Source organism: Canis aureus, chromosome 28, assembly GCF_053574225.1.
Source record: "Canis aureus isolate CA01 chromosome 28, VMU_Caureus_v.1.0, whole genome shotgun sequence".
NCBI classification, from domain to species: Eukaryota; Metazoa; Chordata; class Mammalia; order Carnivora; family Canidae; genus Canis; species Canis aureus.
In genome coordinates this window covers 41,802,127-41,815,394 of record NC_135638.1, presented here as the reverse complement: position 1 = coordinate 41,815,394, position 13,268 = coordinate 41,802,127, and the positions used below count along the sequence as shown (strand labels likewise).

Here is a 13,268-nt window from a genome sequence, read left to right as displayed (position 1 = left end):
AGAGACAAGAGAAAGATGAAAAGTACATTTTCTTCCCACAGAAGATACAGTGGAACCACTCAACTACTTCATATTCAGATTTGGAAGTTAATTAAGTGAGGATTTAAACTAAATTAGAACAAACTCGGGTGTTTTAACTCATAATCTCATCTTTCTTGAAAATTCTGTGGTAATTACTAATTTGTAAGTAATACTGAAGCTATGGATAAAAAAATTCTTTCATTAATCCCACATTTTGAGAAATGTTTAATTCATGCCACACTAGGTCACTGCTTTCAGCAGATAACCCTGGACCATCTATCTGCCTGGCCTGCTCACCCCTTTCTCTGGGCTCACCATTCCCTCTTCATCCAGGCACCCTCAGGAGAGTGGCTGGTTGTTACGTGGTCCCACAGTGGCCTCAGACCCAAGTTAGGTCAAGGTTCTGGCCAATCCCTCCCAGCAGCTAATGTTGTAAGATCATTCAGGAACAACTTGAGGCCGTGTCTCACCACATGGAGAAAGCCAGTCTGTACACAAACAACAAAGTCAAGCTTCAGTGAGAGTCTGAGATAAGGGGCAGGGATGAGGTCCTGGCAGCGCCTGTGAACTCAACATACTGCAGATTCAAGGGACTACCCACACAGGCTCCATTCCAAGATCCCCATGACCTCATTAGTGAGTCATGACTGTCCTTTATATCTACATTAGTCAGGGGAAAAATCCTTGGTTCATAAGTAACTTTAATGCATATAGTGCTACTTCCATAATTTTGTTAGGGAAGAAATATCTGACAAACTTATTCCTTAGTATATATCTTTTGATATAAAATAAATATTTCTGATCAAATTCTCAAAACAGATACAAACCTTCTCTCGTTTTTGTTCAGCAATACCTTTTCTGGCATAAATCAAACTGAGCTTTTCTTGGTCCTTTATGAATCGTCTGCGTAATCTTAATATTTCTGTCCGATTGTCTATACCTAAAGAATATAAAGGTTTGTTACAGATGGCCAATTTGACATTTGCAGTTGACTTTGCCTTCTTTCTAGAATCCTCTCAAAATAGAATTATTCGCTTATCTCCATTTTTTAATTTTCATCTAGTTGTTTTGCTTTGTTTTAATGACATAAGTCTACAGAGAATCGCACAGGAGACAACTAACCAGTTTTGGAGAGAACTCAGTCCAATCCCAGTGCTACCATGCACAGAACAGGGACAAAGCAATAACAGTGGAGAAGACCTGGAAGACTCAAAACCTGGCAGCACCCAGCACCTCTAGGGGCAAGGAGGAAGATGAGGCTGCAGCAGGAGGTGTGGTTAGAAAGCACGTTTCCTCGTGCTGCAGGTGTGGAGCTTACAGGGCCCTGTGGCCCTGCGGGTGCACAGGGCCAGCATGGCTGCAGACACAGCAACTCTACCCAGCAACCACATGGGCTTCTGGAAACTGCAGCTGCCTGCTCCACCTTGGCCTCTGGAGTGCTGGCACCCTGGCCTATAGCCTGCTGGCAAGAGACTGGATATTTTGCCTCTGGGTAATCCACCAGTTCAAAAGCACAGGCAAAGAGAGCAATACATCAGGAGTTTCAATGTCCTGGTCTAGTTGGACCTCTGCACTCCAATGTGCAGCTATTCCAAATGTCTTTTTAGTGCCCCATCTGGGAGTATAAGCCAAAAGACAAGCCACCAGACATTTTGAGAAAAGCTTCAAATATAAAAAACAGAAACAAAAAATAAACAAAAGGGAAAGAGCAACCGATGAAAGCAGACCATCCAAAAAAAAAAAAAAAATTCAAACATTATCAAAGAAGAGTAGAAATTGCAACAGTGGATCAAGGATGGAAGGGTATTCAGAGAACATAAAAAGCTCATGGAAACCAAAAATATGATATAAAAGCCAGGGTTAGAAAATCGGTTGAAGTGATTTCCCAGAATACAAAGCAAAAAGGAAAAAAATGACAAGAAAATTACAAGATCTGATAAGGTCCGATATCCAAGCAACAGGATTCCAAAAAGAAAATGAGATGAGGAAATCATCAACAAAATCACCCAAAAAAATATTCTAGAACTGGAAAATAAGTTAGCAGTCTAAAAGGGCCCTCCTACCGCCCAGAAAAATGCACTACAACAGACCTGCACACTCCAGATGACACTTTGGTGTAATTTCCTAAAATTGATTTAAAAGAAAGGATCCTAAGATCTTCTGCAGAGAAAAAATCCAACTCTTATAAAGAATCAAAAAAAGAATGCCATCAGGTTTCCCAACCCAACCCTGGGTAATAGAGAACCCTAGTGAGTTCTCAGAATTCTACAGCTAAATTACCTAGCAGGTATGAGTGCCATCAAAAGCAATGTATGGCATCAAGGCATCAAAAACAACTTACTCTTTCTGACCCCTTTTCTCAGGAAGCTACTCAAGGAAGTGCTCCACCAGAAAGAAGAGCCATCCAAAAAGAAGAATCCAATCCAAGAGAAGTGAAAAGGCCCTCAGGTCTCTAGACCATGGTTGAATAGAGACATCTCAAGACAGGGTGGCTCAAAAGCCATAGAAGAGATTTCTTTTAAGATGAAACATTTATATGTTGGGACACAGAAAAAGACAATGGTACAACTCAGAGGGAATCAAGTGATGAATATATAGAAATCTAAACCAAAATAATTATCAATGCGCAAGAAAAATTACTATACAATAGGAAAGGAAAAATAGTCATAGAAGCACTATGACTTGAACACGCATAATTGTATGTAATCAAATAAGAGGAAACTACTGATGAAACCAAGATGAAGACTTAATTATATCAAGAGAATAAAGACACAAGAAGAATTCACTGTGAGCATCTGTGTGGTGGGTGGGAGTGAGGGACAAGAAGGAGCCAAATCTTCAATGTCCATAATGTAAGCTTAAAGAGAATGACTAATGCTACAAGGGAAAAAAAAAAAAAGGTAGAGTAGCAATATAAATACTGTTTAGAGATTCAGAAGGGTCTAAGCCGTTGTGTCTGGAATTCGGGAAACGGGTATGGAGGGTTGTTATTCTAAAAAGCTTTGGCAAAGTATTTGACTCTTTAAACTGCATGCATGTATTACTCTGATACAAATAACTGAAGGAAACTGTAGTAAAGAATTAAAATAATGGCTGAAAAGTGACATTTTAATTAGGTTACAATTTCAAGTTTTTAAATGTCAATGATAATAGTATCATAGTAAGGATTAATTCACCACATTTTTTTTTTTTTAATTCACCACATTTTATGAATTTTTAAATATTCCTGTTTAGGCAAGAAAATGCATAAACCCCAAAAAAGACAGACAGTATGGGAAATATTTTACATTTACAAAGGCACAAGGGGTGATTCAAATACATTAATCAAATTAAAATGGATAGCTAATAGTATTCATTTTACCTACTCAGTTCTACAAGTTTTTTCAAATTCACATATAAAACTTTTAAAGAAAATGGTTTAAAAATTAGGTTTCACCTCTTATCCTCCTTAATTTCTATACAAGTCAATGAAAACAGGGAAAAATTGCTCAACAGTTTGAGTTGTGGACTATGCTGCTAACCTCAGCCACTTCTTTCTGTCTTCTGAGCCTCCTCCCCACTGAGTAGAGTGGGTCACGGGCAATCTCCATCCATTAACTGTATTGCAGGCTGCCCCAAACACCCGTTCAACAATTCTGTGGGAAGATGCACGTGCCATGGTTTCGAGGTGAGCAAGACAATTAACGAGCTATGAGAAGGTAATAGTCATTCTGGGACTACATTTTAACCCTGAGGCTTTCATTGTCAAAGTTACAGAAGGACATAGAACCATGCACTCTGGATGACAGTTTGGTGGAGAAACAGCAGAGGAAGATATAAAAGAAAAAAGACTGGTGGGAAGCAACAAAGCCGGGGGCAGAACAGACAAAGCAGGAGGGCCTCATTAGCCCCCTTCAAACCCAGAGTGCTGAGCAAAAGGAAGCTAGATTTACCTCACCTACTTTAAATTCACAGAATTGTGAAGTGAGGAAGTGAGGAAAGTATTTCATGTGTGTTTAATTCCTACAATTAATTTAAAGGAATTTACATTTACTCGTTTAAAATAAAGTGTATCAGGGTGCCTGGATGGCTCAGTCAATGGAGTGTGTGACTCTTGATCTTGGGATTGTTAGTTTGAGCCCCACAATGGATGTAGAGATTACCTCCAAAGAAATCTTAAAAAATAAATAAAGCATATCAGGGAGGAGGTAGGTGGGAGGATGAGAGAAATAGGTGAAGGGGATTAAGAGTACACTTATCATGAAGACCACCGAGTAATGATGCATTGAATTGTTGAATCACTGTATGATTTTACATTTGAAACTAATATAACACTGTAGGTTAACTATACTGAAATGTAAAATTAAAAACTTAATAAAAAATAATAAATAAAATAAATTTATCCTAGCTCTTATTTTTTATTATAAATTTATTTTTTTATTGGTGTTCAATTTGCCAACATATAGAATAACCCTAGTGCTCATCCCGTCAAGTGCCCACCTCAGTGCCCATCACCCAGTCACCCCCAACCCCCACACACCTCCCCCCCTTCCACCACCCCTAGTTTGTTTCCCAGAGTTAGGAGTCTTTCATGTTCTGTCTCCCTTTCTGATATTTCCCACTCATTTTTTCCTCCTTTCCCCTTTATTCCCTTTCACTATTTTTTATATTCCCCAAATGAATGACACCATATAATGTTTGTCCTTCTCCGACTGACTTATTTCACTCAGCATAATACCCTTCAGTTCCACCCACGTTGAAGCGAATGGTAATCCTTGCTCTTAATTTTACTTCTTTATATCCAAACTCATATGGTTAGCATTTCCCCAAGGTTCTGTGTTAGGACCTTTTCTCTGTTTCCATTCTCTGGGTTTTCACTCACTCCCAGAGCTGCCATTCTCATCAAGAGCTGAGTGGCACCATTTCAGCCAGTGCTGGGTCTTCAAGGTCTGCCAGCACTTCCCTGCAACCCCCGTGACTTGTCCCCCCTCTTCTTCCCCACCAGAACCCTTGGTTTCCAGGGCCTCCTCAGGCACTGCACATGCTGCTCTGTGCGGATCCCCCGAGAGGTCATCCAGAGAACCCTACCTGTCTGCTTGGTTCACTACGGAAAACCTCGGTAGCCTCCTAAATCTGCAGGCCCATATCCATAGCTGTCTGCTCCATGCTCCCAGTGGGCTTGTCCCACAGCACCCTATTTGGCTAGACTGCTACAAGACTGCCAGTCTGTAAACAATCTTCCCAAACATGCTCCATACTTCCTGCTTCAGTCCTTGTTCACCCTCCCCCTTCCCATACCCCGAGCCCCCAAGGCTACTCCCAACAACAGCCTCTTCTCCCCAGGTCCTTCCTTGAGCTTTACTGAGATTTACTAATTCTGTCTCATCTCAAGATCACCTATTTGCTTACTTACTCTGATGTTCAGAAAGTCACTAAATGAATGGACTGATTTTAATTTATTCAACAGCTTTTCTGGAACACCTAAAACGAGGCTTTCAACATGGTAAGTACCCAAACAAGATTTATTGAATTAAATTTTATTACTATTTTTTTTTAAGTAAACTCTACCCCCAACATGGGGCTTGAACTCACGACCCCAAGATTAAGAGTTGCATACTCTATTGACTAGTTATCAGGAACCCCTGAATTAAATTTTAATGGCCTTATTTATAAGGAAATGTGAATGCAGTCGGAAATGCACTTTCTTTATCTAAGCCTCTGCATTAACTAATGTTAAGTACACTTCAGCAAGCTTACTTTTACCTTTTGCTTTGTTATCTACTTTGTCCCCTGGAAGGCCCAGCTTTTTTTCCCCAAAATCAGGTCCGACTGACTTCAAGGGTGCTCTCTGTGACTTCTCATTCCTCTTCTGGGCAAACAGTAAGGAGGAAGATGAAGAATCCGATGATGAGACTGTATAATCCACCAGTGGGTCAATACTGCTCCCAGTCAGCCAATTAAAGGAGCTTCTACCATCTGCAAACAGACATGACCAGAGCATGTCACAGCACGCTCAGGACTGCACAACACTGCCAAGCCCACACCACCCCGCCACTGCAGCTGGAGCAGTGCCAACTGCCTGACACATGTGTGAGACAAAACGATGGCATCATCCTGGTGGCACCTAGTGCCTCCATGTGCTCACCTGCCACAGTCACTGGGGACAGCTCCTCCAGGGAGACAGCCATGTCACAGCAGAAAGACACTATGTCACAGCAGAAAGACACTAGGCGGAAGCTCTATCAGGTTTCTAGTGGGAGACCTGAGGCAGCTCAAGTGTCTGAGCCTCAGTGTCCTCATTTGTGAAGCAGGAAACACCCTACCTGCTCCCTCAAGCCACTGTGATCATTACAGGACTGATACTTTGTATCTACCAAAAGGTACTAAAATTCATGATGCCTAATATAGTGTCATAAAATATTCATCATTCAAATCAATCCTACTTCTAGAACCAAGAGAACATGAAAAAATTTAAATTTATATAAAGGAACAACACTGAAACATTTACATGAAATGATTTAGGCATTTTACTGTACAACTTACACATCTCTGATCAAAGGAAACAGGTGAACAATTTAAGAAAGAAAAGTTTAATAAACTATAAACCTAGTAAATGACTTTGGTCTGGCTCTTTAGTTCTTTGCTTTTGAGATAAGGGGTTTTAAATTTGATGCACTAAATGGATTTTTCTGGACAAAATCAAAATAACACATACATGTACTGTAACTTTTGTTTTTTCCAATCAAAAATAATCCTTTTCTACTTTTTTTTTTGTTGTAAAATTTAGAGAACACCAAATTAACTATTTTAACCATTTAAAGTGTACAGTACTATGGTGTCAAATATTTTCACACAGTTGTACAACCATTGCCACAATTCATCTCTAGATCATTTCCATCTTCTCAAACAGAAACTCCATAACCTTCAAACACCAGTAGCCCATCACTCTTCCCCAGCCCTCCCCTTCCACTTTTTATCTCTAAGAATTTGATGACTCTTGGAATCTCAGTGCTTTTCTCCTTTGACTGATATAGCTTTTCTGTTGGTTCTTACTCTTTTCTCTTATTGTTTTACTTTTCTTATAGTCAATGTTCTTGCAGTAGAGGCCACTTCCACAGATCATATTGCCTGGTGCAGAACAGGCAGGTGTTCAGGTGAACAGTTACCTGCAGTTTGTGTAGGTGTGAAGTCATACTGCTGTTGGGTGGCCCGTATTTGCCTAGCCATCACTCCTTGAGCTGGGAGGGATCGCTCCTGCGTCCGAGTCTGAAGAGTACTTTGGGAAGCCTGAGTCTCAATAAACATCGGAGTGAGAACAGTACTTCGGAAACGCCAGTCAGAATCAATGGTATATTCCTGAATGTAAGAGAGCTCCAAATGAAATAATAGTCCTTCTTTAGCAACACTGAAATACATTTATTTTACTTTATTTATATTTTAAGGATTTTATTTATTTATTCATGATAGACCAGGAGGGCAGAGACAGAAGCAGGCACAAGAAGGGGAAGGGGCAGAGGAGAGAGATAAGCAGACTCCCTCTGAGCAGGGACACCCCCCCACTCCGCCCCACTGCCTGAGCCCCATGGAGCTCAATCCCAGGACCCTGCCAAAGGCAGACGCTCAACCACTGAGCCACCCAAATATGCCCCCATAATATTTTCATTTAGAATTCATTGGTATTATCAACAAATATGTACTTTGATTTCATGTATCCGTGAGAAGCAACTGAAGAAGAACCTTTCCAAACTTAAAGACTTTAACAATTTGCCAACTAGAAATACTGATTAGCAGTAGGGGAGAAAAACCATATTTCTCCTCCTTCACATTCTGAATTAAATGGCTTCATGCCATACTCAAAAATGGCACCACAGCTGTAACAAGCTAAAGGGCTCAGCTCCTTCCAAAGTCCCATTATGTGCCTGACACTAGGAAAATCACTAGGAGGACAAGTGCAGGCAAAACAGTCAGGTGCTACTGCCCAGCTTGGCAGAGATAAAGTGAGCATGTCCGTAAATATGTAAGTCATCACAGGTTGTTAAGGCTGTCAGGAGAAAGTTCACACTTGGCATCTACTAAATGAATGAGGGGACTGATGAGGAAGGATGGCATTATGGAGAAAGGAAAATCTAAGTGGAGGCTAAAAGGCAGACAAGTGTGAGCAGATGAGGCTGAAGCAAATGTGAGTGTTTTGGAAAGGAATGTGTGAGTATTTCCAGTAAAATAAGAAGCCCAGTATATCACTAATCATCAGGGAAACACAAAATCACAGTAAGACATCACTTCACATCTGTCAGGTGGCTATGATCAAGAAAATAAGAAATGACAAGTATTGGCAAGGATATGGAGAAGATGAAACCCTCATGCACTGATGTGTGGAATATAAATTGGTGCAAACACTAAGGAAAACAAACAGTACAGAGGTCCTCAAAAATACTAAAAATAGAAATACCATAGGATCCAGCTATTCGACTTCTGGGTATTTATCCAAATAAAGCAAAACTTGGAAAGATATATGCACCTTGATGTTCACTGAAGGATTATTCATAATAACCAAGACATGGAAGCAACCTTAATATCTATCAATGGATGAATGAATAAAGAAGATGTGATGTGATTTAATGGAATATTACTGAATCATAAAAAGAAGGAAATCTTGCCATCTGCAACAACATGGATAGACCTTGAGGGCATTATGTTAAGTGAAATATGTCAGAGAATACCACATGATCTCACTTACATGTGGAATCTAAAAAGTAACAACAAAACAAACAAAAAAACCTAAACTGATAGATACAGAGATCAGACTGATGATTGCCAGAGGCTGAGGATGAGGGAAGGGGATATAGGGAAAGGGGATTAAAAGGTACAAACTTCTAGTTAAAAAATAAATAAGTCATGGAGACAGAATGTGCAGCATGGTGACTATAGTTAGTAATACTGTATTGTATATTTTAAAGTTGCTAAGAGAGTAGATGTTAAAAGTTCTCATCACAAGGAAAAAAAATTTGTACGTACATGGTGAAACTAGACTTACTGTGTTGATTATTTCACAATACACACAAATATCAAATCATTATACTGTACACTTGAAATTAATAGATGTTAATTATATCACAATAAAAGAAAGACAACCAGTTTAACTCTATTAGAAAATGTTTGTCGACTGGGACGCCTGGGTGGCTCAGTGGTTGAGTGTCTGCCTTCAGCTCAGGGGGTGGTCCTGGGATCAAGTCCCACAGTGGGCTCCCTATAGGGAGCCTGCTTCTCCCTCTGTCAATGTCTCTGCCTCTCTTTCTGTGTCTTTCATGAATAAAGAACTCTATAGAAAAAAAAAGAAAATGTTTGTTGACTAAAAGACAGGAAAAGCTTATAATATTTATTATTAGAGATAAGTACTTCACCTGAAATTCACATTCTGACAGAGGATGCTCAAACACAGGGTTTGCATAATCTGGACTCAGGCTAGTCATTTCAAGTAGAAAATCTGTTGCTAAACTTAAAAAGTGCACTTCTATCTTCGGAGAATATAAGGAATTTAGTGCCAACAATCGGTCCAAAGTATTTGAAGGTAATCTTGTTTCATGGCTCCAGAAATTTCGAATAATTAATCTGAAGAGCAGAGAGGAAATAAGCATATTTCTCAGATATTAGTAAATGAGAAAGAATGTCCTACACACAGTGTCACGTGAAGGCAGTTTGTTGTCTCTATAAAGCTTAACATACAGGAAAACTACATTCAAAACTGTATAAAGAGCTTAATCTGAGTTATGAACAATAACATGCACTGAAAGAAGGGAATACTCCAAAACTTTAACATATTTAACAAGAGGTGAAAAACTGGATGATTTTGTTCTCATTTCTATTACGTGAGAATGATCTATTATTTTCAATGATGATTATATAATATAAGTATTTGGAAACTGAGAAAACACCTTAAGAAATTATATATACTCCTTCACTGCCTTGCTAAAACAACTCACTCCAAGAATTAGTGCCATAAAATATTCAAAATTTAAACTAGTTAAAAACTAGGTTATGCTCAGGGTGCCTGGGTGGCCCAGTTAATGAAGTACCTGAGTTTTGATTTCAGGTCTGATCTCAGAATTGTGAGATCAAAGCCCACAGTGTGTGGAGCCTCCTTAAGATTCTCTCTCCCTTTCCCTCTGCCCCTCTCACCCGCTAAAACAAACAAAAAACAGGGTAGACTCTATAATTTATGAATGCTTATGAAATTGAAAGGAGTTTAAAATTGCAGAATGGAAAACTGATATAGAGAATCATACAAAAAGTTTCTGCCCTTTCTTAGCACTTGAAAAAATGCTCACAAAACCACCAGGGTAGGCATTTTAGAAGAAAATAATCATTTACATTCCTAGATATAATCAATATTATAGTTTCCTCATATTTCTAAAATTTCAAACATTTCACTCAATATGTATAGTGTGATCTCAACTATCTGAGTTAAATCAGACACATAATAATCGTCCCACAGATTTTTTTATTTTGAAACACTCATGCTCGCTGCATGAGCAGAGAAAATTTTATCCTTACCACTTTTTAAGAGTTTTCTATCGAAATAACTTGTCAGGACTTTTAAGTCTTAATGTGATTTCAAATATAATTCTAAAACTGCTGAAAAATACTTTGTGCAAATCTAGAAAGAAATACCCCTAAATTTATTTGTCCTGGCCCAATTATTCCAGGAGGAGCACATACTGAAGCCCAGCGTTCTCATCAATCAATCCTTGAATCAACACATCTTTTGCCAACTTAAATACTTCCCGAGAGTCATCATCTGCTTGACTTTCTGGATCTCTGAGAAAAAAATAACAAAATGATGAAACATTAATATTGTCTTCTATCAGTTTTGTTCAACCCCAAAACACCACCTATAATTAAAGGAAAATAATCTGGCTTTTCCCATGGTATTTTAACTTCCCAAATCACAACAGAACCTACCCTCATATGTATGTACCCTGACACCCTCCTCTGATGCCTCTGTGAGCCCATCAAAGTGACTGTCATCACCCCCCACCCCTGCAAAGAGATAGGGCTCACATGCATGAGGCAGAGTGGATGGGTAATGGAAGCAGGGCTGCACTGGGCTCCCTGGGAGTGCTAAGAGGTCCCTGGAGAGGATCAGACCTCTCCTAGGAAGTGGTGTGATGGACGTCCTATAGGATAAAGACATCCCACAGAGTTCATTTCCTTAATTTTGTCAGATCTTAAAGGGATAACTATAAAAACAGATTACACTATTAACTCAACCAATAACTGCATACTCTGAATATTTCCCATAGGTACATAAAAGGAGTTAAAATAAGGATACATGTCAATGTACTAAAATAAACTTGTTTTAATCATTAAACATATGTTTAAAAGTGTTTTATTATTTATTATAATCTGTTCCAGATTGTTATAAGCACCCAAATATTCCCTTAAAAATAGTAATATAAAATATTAATGTAGTGGGGCGCCTGGATAGCTCAGTCAGTTAAGCATCCAACTCTTGGTTTTAGCTCAGGTCATGATCTCAGGTCATGAGATCAGGCCCCATGTCAGGCTCTGTGCTGGGTGTGGGGTCTGCTTAAGATTCTTGTTCTCCCTCTTCTTGCCCCTTCACCACCACCTCCCACTAAAAAAAAAAAAAAAAAAAAAAAAAAAAAAAAAAATTTTAAGTTAATGTAGAGCTTACCGGTAATTGTCATGAATCCACATTAGAATATTATACATTTGTTCCCTACACACTGGAGAAGGATGAGAAATGAATTCTACAACAGAATTCAAAAGGTCTCGGAGTTCTACTGGTTTCAATTTTGCCATCATCTTATAAATTATGTCCAAACACACTTTCTGTCTTTCATCATCTCTATAAAGAGAGATTTTTAAAAACACACAAATTTAACAATTTTTATTATACTTTCAGATATGACAAGTAACTTTTTCTTCTTTGTGCTATTGCAAAATTTGTTACAACAGAAACATAAAAATTACATTTAAAAAAATTATCATGAGCTAGAATGTTGAAAATAAACAAATTAATTCACTGTGGTATCCTGCATTGGATCCTGGAATAGAAAAAGGACATTAGTGAGAAAACTGTAAAATCTATATAAAGTGTTGTTTCGTTAACAGTAACATACCAATGTGAATTTCTTAGTTTTGACAAATGTACCATAATTATGAGACACGGAAAAACTGGGTGAAGGGTACATGAGAACTTTGTGCATTATCTTTCAACTTTTCTGTAAATATAAAGTTATTCCAAAATAAAAGTACATTTTTTAAAAATCCCAAATGTCAACAAAATAAATTAAAAATAAGTTAAATAAATAAAATTAATAAATTAGAGTAAATTAAAAATAAAGGATTCCACATTTTGAAAAAATGATTTCAAGTGCTAGTCAAGCCACCTGGGCAGGTCAAAACCGAGTTAAGAGTAGCCTGGGCCTCAAATAAAGTGCACACTTGTTTCCTGGTTTTATGTATTTTTTCCTCCTCAAAGCCCCCAGCTTAATGCTTTACTCACGGTAGATACTCAGTAAATTTCTACTGAAGGATAACACAACACAATGACATATATTCTTTGTTATTGGCATTAATAATTTATCCCTATGTAAAAAATATGTATACAGACAAGTCTGAAAAAGAGTACAGAGAAATACTGTAATCAGTATTTCTACAGGGAAATACTGAATCACTGTAAGTGATCAACATCACCTTTAATATTTTAGTAGTATAATGTGAAAATAAATGAATAATTTTAACAAATAATGGAAGGCTCCTAGCTGGCAAAATGACTACAGAACTCAAAACCACACATTTTAAATCTGAAAAGAGCCACAGACAATGCTTGAGGTGTGGCTTTCCCAAAGTGTCACATTATAGGAGGCAGGAGGGCACGCTCTACCACCTTTAATTCTGATTAAAATTTAACAAATATATTTTATGAAAACCTACAAATTCTTTGAGTTGAAGGAGACAGCTGAACAAATCAAAATTTTATGAGCCAGCTGCCTCTGAGAATACAGAGCTAGCTTCACACTCACCTGTGTCTCATGACTTGAATGAAATCTTTGCTCTTTAACTCTAAGTAGATATTTGTTATTTCCTCTGCACGACACAACACCACCTCCAGACAGAGGGTCTTCATCACTCCGTGAAATTTTGGCAGCAGGAAGAATACGGCGTTCATAAATCTAACCAGTGGACATGGCCAATGAGTGAGAGGACAGCTACAGACAGTCCCTTGCAACACGATGTCCACC

The 13,268-nt window shown here is 38.4% G+C and overlaps 1 protein-coding gene across 7 annotated transcripts in view; it reads right to left on the bottom strand.

The window, feature by feature from the left end:
- The window catches only part of PRKDC (protein kinase, DNA-activated, catalytic subunit), a 220,035-nt gene that overhangs the window by 79,363 nt on the left and 127,404 nt on the right, over nt 1–13,268 (bottom strand). For 6 of the 7 annotated variants that reach the window (XR_013367489.1, XM_077876997.1, XM_077876998.1 and 3 more), the window contains 7 exons: nt 13,050–13,199; nt 11,696–11,869; nt 10,717–10,815; nt 9,402–9,609; nt 7,167–7,356; nt 5,764–5,976; nt 849–961 (listed from right to left, as the gene is read on the bottom strand). Coding sequence is in view for 6 of the 7 variants with exons in the window: in XM_077876997.1 (XP_077733123.1) it covers nt 849–961; nt 5,764–5,976; nt 7,167–7,356; nt 9,402–9,609; nt 10,717–10,815; nt 11,696–11,869; nt 13,050–13,199 (1,147 nt within the window). In the remaining variant the exon portion in view is untranslated. The remainder of the gene's footprint in view (nt 1–848; nt 962–5,763; nt 5,977–7,166; nt 7,357–9,401; nt 9,610–10,716; nt 10,816–11,695; nt 11,870–13,049; nt 13,200–13,268) is intronic. The other variant, XM_077877000.1, reaches the window with a different exon arrangement.